At 41.0% G+C, this 15348-nt stretch overlaps 1 protein-coding gene across 1 annotated transcript in view; it reads right to left on the bottom strand.

Annotated features, from left to right (window-relative positions):
• The window catches only part of DOCK8 (dedicator of cytokinesis 8), a gene marked incomplete at its 5' end in the record, with an annotated part of 96792 nt that overhangs the window by 62102 nt on the left and 19342 nt on the right, over positions 1-15348 (bottom strand). Inside the window, 9 exons of the mRNA XM_082497994.1 lie at positions 46-205; positions 995-1075; positions 2312-2461; positions 2714-2780; positions 3349-3434; positions 3979-4191; positions 4405-4528; positions 7950-8021; positions 11003-11178. Coding sequence (XP_082354120.1) covers positions 46-205; positions 995-1075; positions 2312-2461; positions 2714-2780; positions 3349-3434; positions 3979-4191; positions 4405-4528; positions 7950-8021; positions 11003-11178 — 1129 coding nt within the window. The remainder of the gene's footprint in view (positions 1-45; positions 206-994; positions 1076-2311; positions 2462-2713; positions 2781-3348; positions 3435-3978; positions 4192-4404; positions 4529-7949; positions 8022-11002; positions 11179-15348) is intronic.

Raw genomic sequence — 15348 nt, forward strand, 5'->3', positions numbered from 1 at the left:
TACTGAAGAGTCACTTGGCATGAATTAGAAAAGTTAGACAACTACCGTTTAAACCTTCAGCCTCAGATATTTCTCGTTCAAGTGTTGAAAGATTGAAGAAATTAGTTAGGCTTATGGGAATCCAGGCGAATGGCATTCTGTATTTCCCCAACCGCTGACAAAAGGATTCAGCTTGGGCTTTCAGTTTTTCAATCTTTTCTTTTGTCTAAGACAAAGAAAATAAAAGACTGTTTAAAAAGCAGTTATTTTAATGTTACTATAGATAAAAAAAATGAAATTACAGTTCAGTAAATAATTTGCATTCCTATCTCTCATGTTTTCTTGCTACATCACTGTCAGGATCATAGCTGGTTTGATTTGCACATTCCCTTCTCATTGCTTTTCAATTAGTTGATTTTCATCATAGAAAAGGAGAACACAGATCTTTTTGCAGTGACCCTCAAGCCCAGCATGAACAATCACCATGAAATGTTAGCAGGTTCTACTTCCTTCCTAAGATACAGAAACAATATTGTGCTGAAAGCAATATTTTAAAGGTGAGAGATGTGTGGAAGTCTGGCAAATATTGCCTGTCTGCTCCAGGGAGGTAAATGACCATGAATTCCTTGAACAGATCTCAAGTTATCTATGGATGACAGCACTGCACTGGCCATGTACACAGTACAACAGGTTGTTTGTCTCTGAGGTATGAACGTTTCTGCCAACTCCACATTCCATTGTCATCTCCTTTGCGCACCCCTATCTGCTTCATGACACAAGACTTTGTTAGTATTGATTTCCAAAGGAGTCAGTAATGAAAGTGCACCTTGTCTTCTCATGACTTCTTCCTGCTGGTCACAGACACTAGACTGCTTGCACCATGGATGCATCAATTGGCTTCCTCCCAAATGTTCTTGGGATTCTGTCTTATTCCAAAGGGAATTCTTTCTCTGTTTTTTCCTTATGCATGAATTTTTTTGACCTAAACACTCTTTTTAGTTAGTTATTTACTTACCTTTCCAGCCTCACTTTCTTTAAGAACCATGTAGGGTTCTGCACAGTCTCCGATTTCTCCTTGCTGAAGCACTTTTTCTATCTACAAAAAGCAGTAAAATTAGACACTCAGAAAGCAAAAATATCACCCAAATAATAATGTGTTCCTTCCCTAGCAATACAAAAGAGCCTGCCTAAAGGCGCAATACAGAATTCTTAAAACTGTATTTATGGGGTAACTGATACTAAACCTTCTCCTAGTTTTCCATCTGGTTTGATAGAAAGCAGAAAATACATATGTGGCAACACTGTCAGTCAGGTACTACTGCATTTTCACTGAAATGAGGAAAATTAACACATTCCAAGTGAAGTGGTTCACAGAATCACAGAATGGCAGGGGTTGGAAGGGACCTTCAGGGATCATCTAGTCCAACCCACTTGCTAAAGCAGGTTCACCTAGAGAAGGCTGCATAGGAACACATCCAGGTGGGTTTTAAATATCTCCAGAGTTGGAGACTCCACAACCTCTGTGGGCAGCCTATTCCAGTGCTCTGCCATCCTCAAAGTAAGGAAGTTTTTCCTCATGTTGAGATGGAATTTCCTGTGTTCCAGTTTGTGCCCGTTGCCCCTTGTCCTGTTGCTGGGCACCACTGACAAGTCTGGCCCCATCCTCTTGATATCTGCCCTTTAGATATTTATAAGCATTGATGAGATCTCCTCGCAGGCTTCTCGTTTCCAGGCTAAACAGATCCAAGTCTCTCAGCCTTTCCTCATAAGAAAGATGCTCCAGTTCCTTGATCATCTTTGTAGCCCTCCACTGAACTCTGCCCAGTAGTTCCTTGTCTTTCTTGAACTGGGGAGCCCAGAACTGAACACAGTACTCCAGATGCAGCCTCATCAGGGCAGAGTAGAGGGGGAGGATAACCTCCCTTGACCTGCTGGCCACACGCTTTTTAATGGACCCAAGGATGCGAAGTCCTCAGGCTAACTCAGTTTCAGAATTGAATACACAAAATAATGCAAAGTGTCTTAAACCAAAGCCCCAAACCCACCACAGAATATAATTAAAATTTTTAAAAATGGCTTATTTCACTTTACTTTGAATTTCCCTTAGGCAGAGATAGGAAATTCTAAATACTTAGTACAACTAGAACACAGGGTATCAATACAACTTCATAGATTGGGGGTGAGATATACCAGCGGACACCTGCACATGTACTATTAAAAACTATTAAAAATTAATCAGAATTCATCTCAGCTACAGGAAACTCATTTTTGTCAGTGCAACAGGCACAACTGGGAACAGGAAGAATGATGTTAACGCAGCCCTGTAACATACCTTTATAACTAGGTATATATCCGATGAGGGATAAGTGACAGAAAATACTGCTGATCTTGCCTGAGTAGACAAGTCAATGGAGGGTGTATGAGGACGCAAGAATCCTCTTAATGAATCAGGGTTGAGGTCACAATGAAAATTTTCTGAGATCTTGGAAAGAAAAAGAATGAAAAAGTATTGCAAACCAAAAATGCATCAAATTTTATTTTAAAATTAGTCAAAAGTAGTAACTAGAACTACAAAATAAACAATTGCAAGCATGTAACTTTAAATGAGTAAAAAAAATCCTGGATCAGACTGCATGTGTGAAAAAGCTTCATGGTTTTTGTAAGTTTTCCTAAATTATTACTCCAGAAAATAAAACCCAAGCCAAGTGAACAAAAATACTGTATGCACACTTACCTTTTTCCTTTCTTTTATATCATAGAGAGCTATGCATGCAAACAAAGGTTCAATCTCTATATCAAACCTGTTAAGGAAAGACACACAGGAGACTGATTAATACTGCAGTCTTAAGAGTCTGTATAGTAAAAAAATGAAAGGGCTATATTTCGACTGCTGTTTCTATTAGAAAATAAGGAGAAATATTTAGTTCCAGGCCTCAGCTCTGTCAAAGCCTGGAGGATTCTTTTATTAGTGCATTTTATTAGATGATTTCAAGAGGAAAACAAGGGAAGTAAACTGCATGCAATGTATTTTCTAAATTTGTCAGAAAGGTGATCTCAGATATCAGCTAAAAATGATCCTGCCTTTCTTGAGTTTTTTTTTTCTGTTTGTCAAGTCCAGTAGCATGTAGGGAGACCAATCTAGTTGGCTGGAAATACAGAATTTGGGCTCTTTCCCAACACCTTTTCCCCCCGACAAGTTAGACTTCTGTAATGGTGGACAGAAATAGTCCTCTGCTACACTAAGAGTGAACAAGCAAGCATGTAAACAGCTGCCAAACAGGCCACCTGCCGTGGTGTAGCAGGATCATCATCATCATCATGCCAGTATGAACGGAGAAATGGGGAGCAAGGCTTGCGAACAATACTTACTTCAGAGTCTGCAGCTTCACCAAAATCCTGTGGCCCAGGTGTTCCTTTGGGCGATCCGGCACTGGCCGTATCTCCACTGCATCTTCCTAATTGTTAAATGGTTATTCTAGTCATACTCAATTAAAACAACTGTAAATTTACGTGCTTACTTAAAACCTTTATGTGGCATTAACTGGACTACTGCTACAGACTAGCACCTTCCCCCACTCAGCCGGCATTTCATCTCTTCAGAGAAGAAAGAAAATTGAGTCACGTTTCTGAATATTTACACTTCTGACACCCATCTGGCATTTGGACTGAATATCTACACTTCTGGCCCCCAAGCATGCGTTACTGCATAGGGTAACATCCCGACACAACCATATCGCCAACACAGGGCATGACCCACATCAAGGGGTGGCAACGAAGCCTCAGGCAACACCACAAGTCCAAGTACAATCCCCTGAAGGCACGTTCAAGGTAGCTGACAGGAGGCCACAGTGACGTGCCTTCACCGTGTTGTTATCCAAGGGAGACGTAACCAGGCCGCAAACCCCGCTTTTCAACCGCGGTGCAGCTTTAACCTTAAAGACACCCCGGGGGGCCGGCAGCTGGGGAAGGCTCGTGGGCCATGTCCACCTCCGGGCTCACCTCATCCACGGAGGGGTAGAGGGCGAGGAGCTCAGCGTGCCTGTTGGTGCGCCGTGCCTCCTCGTTCTGCCTCTCGAACTCCTCGGCGCTGACGTGCCGCAGCAGGTTCTCCAGGCGGGGGTCCGGCTGCAGGCTGCGCAGGTCGAAGTCGGAGGAGGAGAGGGTTGTTCTCGAGGTTTCCTCAGGGAGAGCGTGGACGTGTCGGGGCCCCGCCTGTTGGCAAACAACAAAATGGCGAGCTGCGGCTTGGACACCGGCGTGTCACGAAACGTCTCTTGCTTCTCAGGTGCAGGGAGGGCTTAACACCACCTCTGCCATGAGGCAGAGCACAGCTCTCCGCTTGACGCCATTACAGAGATCTGAGGATGCTTCCTCTGAGGAAAGCTGCTACATTTGATCGCTTTTCCCGAAGTGGAGAAAGCGTACCTGAAAGCTTGCATCGCCAGAATCCAATGTTTCCGATTCAAATGTTTGTTTTTGAAGCGTCTTGTGAAAATCTTTTCGGGATCCCTTGTTTTTCAGGCTGCAGGTATCTGGAATCCCTTGGTTCCTTTCAGGAGCAAGTCAGGAGAGCACAAGGAGAAGTTAAGGGAAAATAAAACAGAAAGGGCAAATTAAAAAAAAAAATAAAATTAAGCAACTGGAAACATTATTGTGCAAAAGAGCAGTGTAGCACAGTTTTTATGCAAAAATGTGACATTTCACAACGTTTAATTGTTTTATCACACCACTGCAACTCTATTGTGTACATTAGGAAGGGTTTTAAGAGGAAGAAAATTCATTCAGATCGCTTTTGCATAGACTGTGAGTCTGAGACAGCAGCAAAACCTGACCTAGGTACAAATTCAGCTCCGAGCTCCTCATCAGACATGGCGATTATTTCAGTGACCTTAAGAACATGGATTGGGATCGTTTATCTCCTGGCTGGCTTTTTGCTCCTGCAGTGGTACATCAAGGAGCTTACTGCTTTTGTTCTGGACCTGGCTGGTATCCCAAGTTAATCACATACAACAATCTCCACCTTTCAAACACCTTTTTGAAGAGGGCTATTGCTATGGCACAATGTAACCCTCTCTGCTGGCAAATTCCCAAAATTTTGCAGCAAGGCACCAATTTCAAGTCACATTATTGGGACAGATGGAAAAAAACAGGAGGTACCCTGAAAAAGGATACTAGATGCATCCAGAGCTCTATTTCTTCCACTTTAGTATGCAATCTGCTAAATCCTGTGATGGCTTTCTTGCAATCATCCTCCTTAGTTACAGTATCCCTCTTCGTTCATTTTTCTTTTTCCGTAACATTCCCAAAGCAATGTTTAAACATCTAAGTACTTCCATAAAGACATTGCCACGATAAGCAATTATTGATCAGGGAGACATCTTTTTATTACATTTTGGGAGTAACTGAATTATATGCTCTGATGTGTTTTAATTTTGTTTGCATTTTAATCGTTTACCAGTTCACTGCAAATGAAAACTGAAGTCATAAAAGAGACAACCCCAGCTCTCCTTGGATGTGACCTTGTTTTGGAATTGCCTTAATCATCTAGAATGAAAGAAGACAGAACTTCTGCAGAAGTTTAAGACATTTCAGCATCCAAAAGAGGTATTGTTGATTATTTTTTTACTACCTCTGATGGCAAACAAATTATTGATGGAGAAATTTATGTACCTGAGATCACATTTTCCCTGTGGTGTACAAGCGGCACTAGAGATGCCTTTCCCCTAAAGTATTCCTGGAAGGTTTATTTATATTGTTTATTTTTTTTGAAAAGCACGGTAGCAATTAAAACTCACCAAGAGGCAAACTGTCCCTTTAGTGCACGTGTCAATTTAAAGGCCACAGACTGAATTAGGAAAATGGGACAAGGAAAAGGAACAAAGGACAACTGAAAGGAGAAACTGACAGGCACAGGAACAAGCCTCTCATTAAGCGTCTGAAACAAACACACAGACCGCTCAGCTCCATCCAACCCCTATGTCTAGGGCATGAGGACCACCTCTGCTCACGTCACTCGTGGAAGACTCTTCAATCTCCAGTTCTGAACCTCCACATTGATGAATGGATGAAAGTCACTTACACACTCCTCTCATCCATAGCTCACCAGAACATATGTTCAGCAACCTGTCCTATGAATCTTTGTCTCCCAGGTACGCAACTATAGTTTTTCCAGCATTTCTCAAAACAACGAAAAGCCTTCTACAACTACTTTTTCTCACTTCTCTCTCGATGTCTTTTCTTCCTTTCATATTTGTTTTGAGATGGTGTCCAAGCATAACGTGAGACTCCCAATAACAATCTATCACTGGTTTATGTGACACTGCAGCATCTTTTACACTGTCTTGTTCTTTGCAATTTTTAACAACTTGCTTGCTTTTTTAGCCACAGCCATCAAAGCCCAGGTCTCTGACGGGGCCCTTTATTGTGTTTACCACACACTCAACTGCTCACTAAATTTTTTGAATGCAAATTAGCCTTACCTGAATGAATGAAATAGTAAAACACATGACAAATCTTTTCACATCTGTGTATTTCTATGGCTCCATTCACATTTCTGCAAGTACACGCAGGTGCAAAAATAGCTATGTTCTATTTTTCAGCTCACCTACTTTCCCAGTTGCTCCCTACTTGTGTGCACAGACAAAGCTGCACTCTGGCTCTTTACAGGGCGCTCAGAACAACACTGCCTGAAAGAGCTAGCGCCCGTGCTCTGAGCGATGCAGGTGGGGAGCCTGCAAAACCCGCTAGCTTATTTTTAGTGACTCACTGTGGAACAGTTCTGAGAACTCAATCAATTTCATCAGCACCCCTGGAGGAAGTCTTTTAATAACCCTCAGCAGCTGCTCCGTCCCTGCACAAGCTGCAGAATTAAACAATGCGATTCCTTTACGATCACCAGGACTCCACCCGTAATGCACTGACTGCTGATGTACATCAGGTCAGAAAAACGGAGAGTAGCAAGGGCAGGCGAAGGGGCGCAAGGAAATGTCAGCAAATGTGTCAGCACTCTACCATCAGCTGCTACTACTGCTTCTCAAGAACAGGGCACGAGCGCAGGAGGGGGTGAACAGGAAGTGGCGCAGAAAAACAGAGCTCCAAAGACCTCTTTCTGAGGAACAGGAGGAGGTGATGGGGAAGGAGGTGGGCTCCTCTGGCACAGCGCATCCCTGAGAATCTGGGGACAGACACCCCTGCACAGAAAGCAATGACCGAGAGTTCCCTTCACGTGTAATACATGAAATGAAATGAAATGGTAAAATTAAATTAAATTAAAAAATAAAATAAAATAAAATAAAATAAAATAAAATAAAATAAAATAAAATAAAATAAAATAAAATAAAATAAAATAAAATAAAATAAAATAAAATAAAATAAAGGAAATTAAGCCACTTGTAATGAGTACAGTTTCAAGTCTGTGTGTTGAATTACACTGACCCCAAATGCAGAAGTCACTTACTGATGTAAAATAGTAAAGTTGGATGTTACACTAATAATCCCATGAATACAATCAATCACTGCTGGGAAATCCCATAATCCTTGCGTTTTTGCTACTAGTGCTCCGTTTCATTTTCAGACACCATTAGAAATCAGATCATGTTGAATTTTCAGGGCACAAAGGGGAAAATGAAGAGCACAGAAATATAATCTTTATCCCTGTTATCTTTCATTTTAGTGCGATCAAATATTAGTAGTATTCCTGATTTAGATAAATCATCATTACAGACAGTAAATGTGAATTTCTTCCCAATTAATTCCCAGAGTGCCTGATAATTAAGAAGCAGATGCAACAATATTTAGCTATAGCACACCAGCTCAAACAAAACTATATAGTTACATATACTACTGAAAAGTCAGTTCTTGTCTTCAGTCACTGACCCAAATCATTATTCTTTAGGATTACAGCATGCATCTCCTCTCTGACAAATAAGGAGCAAGGTATTTTCTATTTTATTTACTTGTATGCAGCTTACTTTCGATTCACAATCAGCCACTCCCGAATATACGTCTGAACACAGTCTCTGACATGTGAGTCCAGTTCAACCCTGGGGAAAAAGCAAATATTGTAAATATTTTAGTACCTAGGTCATACCTTAAGGACAAAGAAATTTATCTAAATGTGCTGTTCAGAAAAAGGCCTCTGTATTAGTCGTCTCCTGTATATTTATTTTACTGCTAAACTATTGTTTGAGGTTTAAAGAATTCTGTGTAAGCATGAATTCCCCAATGCAGGTTTTTGTTACTGTGTTTAAAAATTAATAAACATACATTTAATAGCAGTTACTATTTGCTGCACTATGCATTTCATGAATATAAGCCCGATGTTGTTATAAAACACAACAAAATAAAAGAAATCATACCAGGTACCCTTCTTTGTGATTTTCAAAACTTGATAACAAGTATTAACATATATTTTTCCAGAGGCCTCAGCTCCTGGACTCCTGCAAATACATAGTACCTTGTATGGTTTTGATGCAATTTTCTCTTTCTCATAGAAATGAAGAAAATACTAAAGAGACCCTAAGCATTTAATCAGATAGCATAACAAAACTTTAAGATCTAAGAATTTGTTATAATTTAATTCTATGATTTTCAAATAAGTCTCATGTAATGTAGGGAGTTGTCAGTGCTGCCTGATAGACTAGATACTGATTGGAACTGAAATATTACAAGATAAAGTCAATGTCCGTGAATTTGCTGTCACAATGTTGTAGCCTAATTCCCCCACACCTATTCCAAAAAATTTTAGTGACCTGCGCTGAAATCACTTGTTACGTCCTCTGATGCAAGTGAGTAGAAGAGGAGGATACACAGGCAGTGCAGGAATGGGTGAAAGCTATGATACTTCTTAGCACTTTCCACCCAGAACTCTTAACAGATTTGCAGCTAATTACCAGACTGGGTGACAACTGATGTGGGTTCATGGGTGCACCGCAGGACAGAGCCTTGGCCAATACCGGACTGCTGTGTGCTCCTGCCACCGGTGGACTGACACAGCACATGGTCCCTTCCTGCATCTGGTACAGGTGGGACCTATGTTTGCAAGCAGGCAGCAGGTTAACCCAGTTTGGTCAGTGGCATCTGCTCCCTGCTCTCCTGTGGGAAGACACCACAGACTGCATTGCCTGCAGGCAAATCTTTGGTGCATGCCCCTCCCGTGCTCTCATCTTCCCTAACACACCCTGGCACCTGTGATGAGGATTTTCTGTGAAAGCACTAATATCAGTAACATTGGTGGGAACGGCTAAAGGGGAAGCTGCTGTGTAAAAAAATATGCTGAAAGCGTATTTGTTGGTATTGACTATTTGAGCTTTGCCACAGACTCCTTACAAAACCCTTAATGCCACTGTGGTGCAAATCAGGCCTAAAACTCATTGTACAACATGAGTCTACACATTCTCCTCCTGGAAAAACAAATAGATAACTGCTGTTTTAAACAGCCGTCATGCTGGAAAGTAACCTTGGAAATAGGGGAGAGATGGTCATCTTATCTTTTAAATCCCATGTCAAAGTTGGATAATTTTTTACTATTTTTGTCTATAATTTAAATAAATGGGAACTTCAAGCATGAAAATATTCACCGCCTCCCACATCCCTTCTCTCTTCCCAATCTACAGCAAAACAAGAATTTATGATGAAGCTTGGAACATTTTCCATGAGTAACTTCAAGTGAAAATCACCTTTTGTGCAAATGTTACAGAATCCCCTAGGAGCTGTATGGTTCAAAGAGTTCTTGGGTGACCTATCATGGCACCTCGTCTCTACTGCCTTCGCTCTCCTGAGAGGTGCACTGGGCCACAAAGAAACTTGCAGGCTCAGACCTTGCTTAGGTTCTCAGCTAGACCACAGCTGGAAAAATCATATAAACTGTGGTTCCTGCTTAGCCTCATTGCATTTGGTATGTTGAGCAGAAAACACTGAACGACTACTGCTGTTGCATAGGGCTCTATTTTATACAGCTGGCTGGTATAAATTAGAGCAGGCTGTAACAACTTTTGCAGGAACGCAGGGGGATGCAGGTCTACCCTGCAAGCCAGGACACCATAAGCTAAGCCTATTTGTCCCTTCAGTGTTCAGGTTCAGCACAGCAGAGAGTATAGGCTGTACCATTCATTTCCAGAATCTACTGGAAGGAGCCAGCCCCCATCCCAAACACGTTGCACAGTTAGCTGTCTTTGCAGACATAGCAGTTTTGGGGCTAAACTGGTGCTGTCTTCATGTTTATCTGGCTGCTACTGCTTACAAGACTCAAAAGGCCTTTGTGGTTATATTTGAAGGTACTGTTTACAGCGAAACAATCCTTGAATCACATCAGAAAATTCTCCAATGAGTCCCTGTTTCTCATTCTGAAAACTTCTGTTGCTCATAGTTTGCCTGTTTATCAAACCAGCTTAAATATTTCCAGGATGGCCTAGCACCAGTATCAACACATGCTACCTATTTTAATTTAAAAGCTGTTGAAAGTAATGGAAAGCTTCCTAATTATTTAATTAATGTCAGCCTGAAACCAAAAGTGACTCCTACACTAGAAATTCACACTTTCCCCACCCCCAAACCTTGTGAAGTACAAACTATTTCCCCCCATTTAAGCAAGAAAGGTACCAAGAAAGAGATGCTTAGTGATCTGATCAATGCCATGCAGCACATAGCTGGCAAAAAAAAAAAAACAACAAAAAAAAAACCCAAAGAAAAAACTCTCAATCCTATGCTTACTACATGAGCAGAATCAACTTCCACCTCTGGGATCACTGCTACAAAATTATTTTTCATACTACCCACGTGCCTTCCTTTACTCTTCTTCCTGGTCTACACCTACCTCACTTCTACCAGCTAGCTCAGGAAGTCGCCTAACCGCTTGCATAATAAGTGTGCAAACAGGCCTACAGAGTCAATGGCAAAGTTCACATGTTTAAAGTTCAGCAAGCGCATAATGGATGGATGGATAGCAGACAGAGGTGTCTGGATCAACATCTTCAAAACTATTTTTAAACCTGCAGTGTTTCAGAGGGAGAAAAAGTCTCCTTACCCATCTTCTGGCATAGAGGGTTGCAAAGTCCTGCACTCTTTGGGTGTAAAGACAATGTCCAAGTCATCTTCAGGAAAGTCACCAAGTTCTTGTGCTAGTTCTGAGTCCAAGTTGTTCAGCCGTGTCATTAGGAAGCCTTCAAAATCTACTGGGTCTACTGCGTCATAAAAGGAAGGCTAATGGAAGAAATAAAGAGGTGTTTATTTTAGCAACAGAGGGTTTTTCTTAATTGTGTAATTTAGGGTTATTTATTTAATTCTTGTTATTGCCCCATTATTTATTAAACATCAGAAACAGACTTCTAACCTTATATACAGTGCCACTGCATTTAATGCAGGGAAAAGCTGCTAATGAAACATTCAGCTGAAAAAAGAAAGAGAACAAAGAGAGAAAAGTTTTGAAACATAGAGAAGAAATGGAAGATACTACACCTAAATCCAAGTTTGCTCCTATTTTCTCTGTTGAGCTTTCCTAGATGCTGGTAGAGTGAGGACTGACTGAGGTACATCCTGGATGCCCTCAGATGTGTTCTGTTGGATTCCTGTGAAGTGCACTCAGTCCCCCTTGCCCATTCCACCATATCAGAGTTATGAAAAAGGCAGCAATGAGTACTGGAGTACTGTGTCCAGTTCTGGGCTCCCCGGTTCAAGAAGGACAGGGACCTGCTGGAGAGGGTCCAACAAAGGGCTACGAAGATGATTAGGGGTCTGGAAGATCTTTCCTATGAGGAAAGGCTGAGGGACTTGGGTCTTTTTAGTCTGGAGAAAAGAAGACTGAGGGGGGATCTTATCAACGCTTACAAATACTTCAAGGGAGGGTGCCAGGGGGATGGGAATAGTCTTTTTTCAGTGGTGCCCAGTGACAGGACAAGAGGTCATGGGCACAAACTTGAACATAGGAAGTTCCATCTAAACATGAGGAGCAACTTATTTACTTTGAGGGTGGCAGAGCACTGGAACAGGCTGCCCAGAGAGGTGGTGGAGTGTCCGACACTGGGGACATTCAAAACCTGCCTGGACACCACCCTGTGCAACCTGCTGTAGGTGACCCTGCTCTGGCAAGGGGGTTGGTCTAGGTGATCTCCGAAGGTCCCTTCCAGCCCCTACCATTGTGTGATTCTGTGATTCTGTGAGTACAGAACAACAGAGGACGAGGGCAGGTGACCAAAATGATAGTGACAGGCAGCGCCGGCTGGCAGGGACCTGCCAATAGACTCTACAGCACATGTGACAAAAGGGACTACAAATAACAAGGCCAAGGCAGTAAATTTTGGAAGTTACACTGAGCTAAGGACCAACTATAAGCACTCTGGCTGCTGTCATGAAGATGCCACTCATTTGAGGTGCTGTGCCTGAAAGATCCTGACTATTAGAAATGCTGTGTGCTTTTGATCCAAAGTTATGGGCAAGATATACTCCAAATCAGAAGAAATTATTATTTTCCTCTGCTGAGTGTTACTGGTTTGCATTTTATTGGAGCTCTATTTTTATTGGATTTTTCAAGGGTTAGTACAGTAACTACACGAAAGATTATATGGAACTACTAAAGTTATTATTGCAAACCTTAGATATCCACCATTTCTACTGCACATGGCATCGCACCTTGACGGAGAGCAGTTGTATCTGACTGCATTTAACCAGCCCTTCCTACACAGAATGTCTGATCAGAACAAAGTTCGACAAGTGCAAGCTTTGCCCCTCATACGTGCTATGAAGCTGTGTGGCTCTTTTTATCTGCTTAGTCTCAGAGGCAGAAAATCTTGTTTGATGTGGTACCTAGAAATGTTCCACATACACACAAATGTGACTTCATATGTTAAAAGTATATGTTATTCTATGTATAGATAAAACTGAAAATTATTTTACTTGCTATATAGCCAACAAAAATAGCCTGTATAGGTTTAGAAAATAAAACATCTGTCCAGTTGAATACAGAGACCAGACCATATTGTTAATTTTCTTGACAAATAAAAAAGAGATCTAAAAGCTACAGCTTTAGAAAACCTAGTTTATATTCTGTAAGTTCCAGAAAAGCTGAGGACACGTCAGTGCAGTAAGTGTACAGAAAAACAGAGCATGAGAATAATAGCACTGCAATAACTTATTTACTAGGAGGAAGAATTCTAGCAAAAAAACAGCTGTCAAATCATCCTTGTCTGTTAAAAGCAAGGATTGCATTGCATTGATTAGCCCAAATACCTTCCACAAGACTGCCTTCTGAAGCTGCCAGCAATAAACAGTCTGACTATAGATCAGATAATCTACCTCTATGGTGCTGTTAATGGGGTGTGGGAAAAATAAGGCTCTCAATGTCCCTGATGTCAACACTGCCTTTATATTCAATGTTACTGTGGCTACATTGCTACTGTGTCTCATCCAACATGCATTCTGGAGTTACCCTGCTTATATGCCAGTGCTCTTCTCCACAAGTAAAATCTGTGGGCTAAAATCATGAATTCTTCACTCATTATTACTGAGTCCTACTTGTGCAATTCTCTCATGGAATTTGACAGGATTTTCGCCTGAGCGTGCAGTGACCTGTGCACACGAGAGTGTTACACCCACAACATCAGGAATTTTAGCTCAATAGGACAATGAAGAATTCCACAATTTATGAAACGTGCAAAGGTGCTCAAAAGTGGTAAAGCTCTGGGTAACTCTGAACTCTGAACTAAAATGGCTCACACATAATATGCCACGTCAGTCACTGTAGATAGGAAGATGAGTTAAAACTGATTAGTGGTAAATATGAGTTTTGTAGCCTTTTTAGAGTTCTGAAAATATGAGTGAGGAAATTATTCAGCTAATAAAAATCCAGAAACATCTTGCAGAAAGTTGTAAAGCAACTTTACAAAAAATGTGCGAAAACATTTAGGAGAAGCAAAACAATTTAAACTTTTGAAGAAAAAAAAAAGATGAGGTAAATACTTCTGCAAATGATGTAGTAGAGACCTTTGAACACACCCAACCACCACTGCCTGCCCCACGTTCCCCTTTTATAGGGAAACTGTATTGGCCTCTGCATAAATAAAGTCTCTGGGCTCATCCCTCTGCTTCTGTATTTAAGGGATCGATTGAATTCTCTGAAAACACCTTTGGGAAAATCTCTCTCTTTTCTCTTTTTATCCAAAGGGAAAACCTAAAACTGACAGTAAGTCCGTCAGATCGTGAGGCAACCAGCTGAAGAAATACAGTTTTTAAGTTATACACTATCTCTGGTTTGTACCTAGTGTAGTGCTAAGCATACTGGACGGTTATGAGTAAATAGGGATCTTTATTAGCTATGGACATTTTATTAATTGTCAGCATAATACCCTCGAAGTTCACTTACTGTACTGCCAGTGCATAAAACATGCATTGTTAGTGTGTATATATATATGAAGACCTACTAAAAAAAAATTCACAAAAGATTAAAGTAAAGCACAACTTAAAGTATACAAAAGTATATTACGTCTTTTCAGTTCCTGAAGATGTAATGTTTTGCATGCAAAATATTTTTGCATAATACAATCTAATTTTTGATTAAGCATTGCATTTCCTTTCAGAAATCACACTTTTCCATTCTGACAAGACAAATCCACCACATTTCATTACACCTTCTAACATTTTCTAGTTGAAGTGTTAACAATAACCTGTAATCACCAGAAACGTGTGCTTTTGGCTATTGTAAATTAGATACAAATGTAAAAAAGATGGTGAAAACGGTAAATGCAGATGGAGGGTAACGGTCTCCCTAACAACTGGCGCCAATTATCAAAGGAAACAGAGATACTGTTTCAACTCAGAAGCTAACACTCCTTTTCACACATCATACAAGTGTGCAAAACAATTATTCTACAGAAGATGCCACAAATCATTACTGCAAACATACCTTTTTAAGGATGACGGATTAGAGGCATGTAGATTGTGACAGCACACAAAATGGCAGCTGCGGCGTAACACTCAGTAAATGCAATGTTATCAAGTTTCTCAAGAGCAAAAAGCAGTTGTCTGCATGTAGAAGAAGGGACCTACCCTCCCCAAGCTGAATAACCGCAAGGAACAAGTTAAAACACCACAGCATTTCAGATTAAGGAAGTGAGTAGTGGCGGGAGGCCCTGACACGCAGGAAATAACTGCTTACATCTAGTGTTTTACATTTTTCACAATCGCTGGTGCACGAAGACTTTTCCTGCTTCTACTTACCGGGTCTCACAAAAATAAGAAAAAATTAAAAGGGTAGGAAGAAGGAGAGTATCAAAATCGCAGCCAGTTTTATTTATGGCATAGGGTGTTTGCAAAATACCCATCCTCCCTGAAAGGACATTAAAAAGATCTGGCATTTTTTCCCTTTGTCATAAGGGCAGC

This window comes from Vanellus vanellus (genome assembly GCF_965231255.1).
Source record: "Vanellus vanellus genome assembly, chromosome: Z".
Taxonomy (NCBI): domain Eukaryota; kingdom Metazoa; phylum Chordata; class Aves; order Charadriiformes; family Charadriidae; genus Vanellus; species Vanellus vanellus.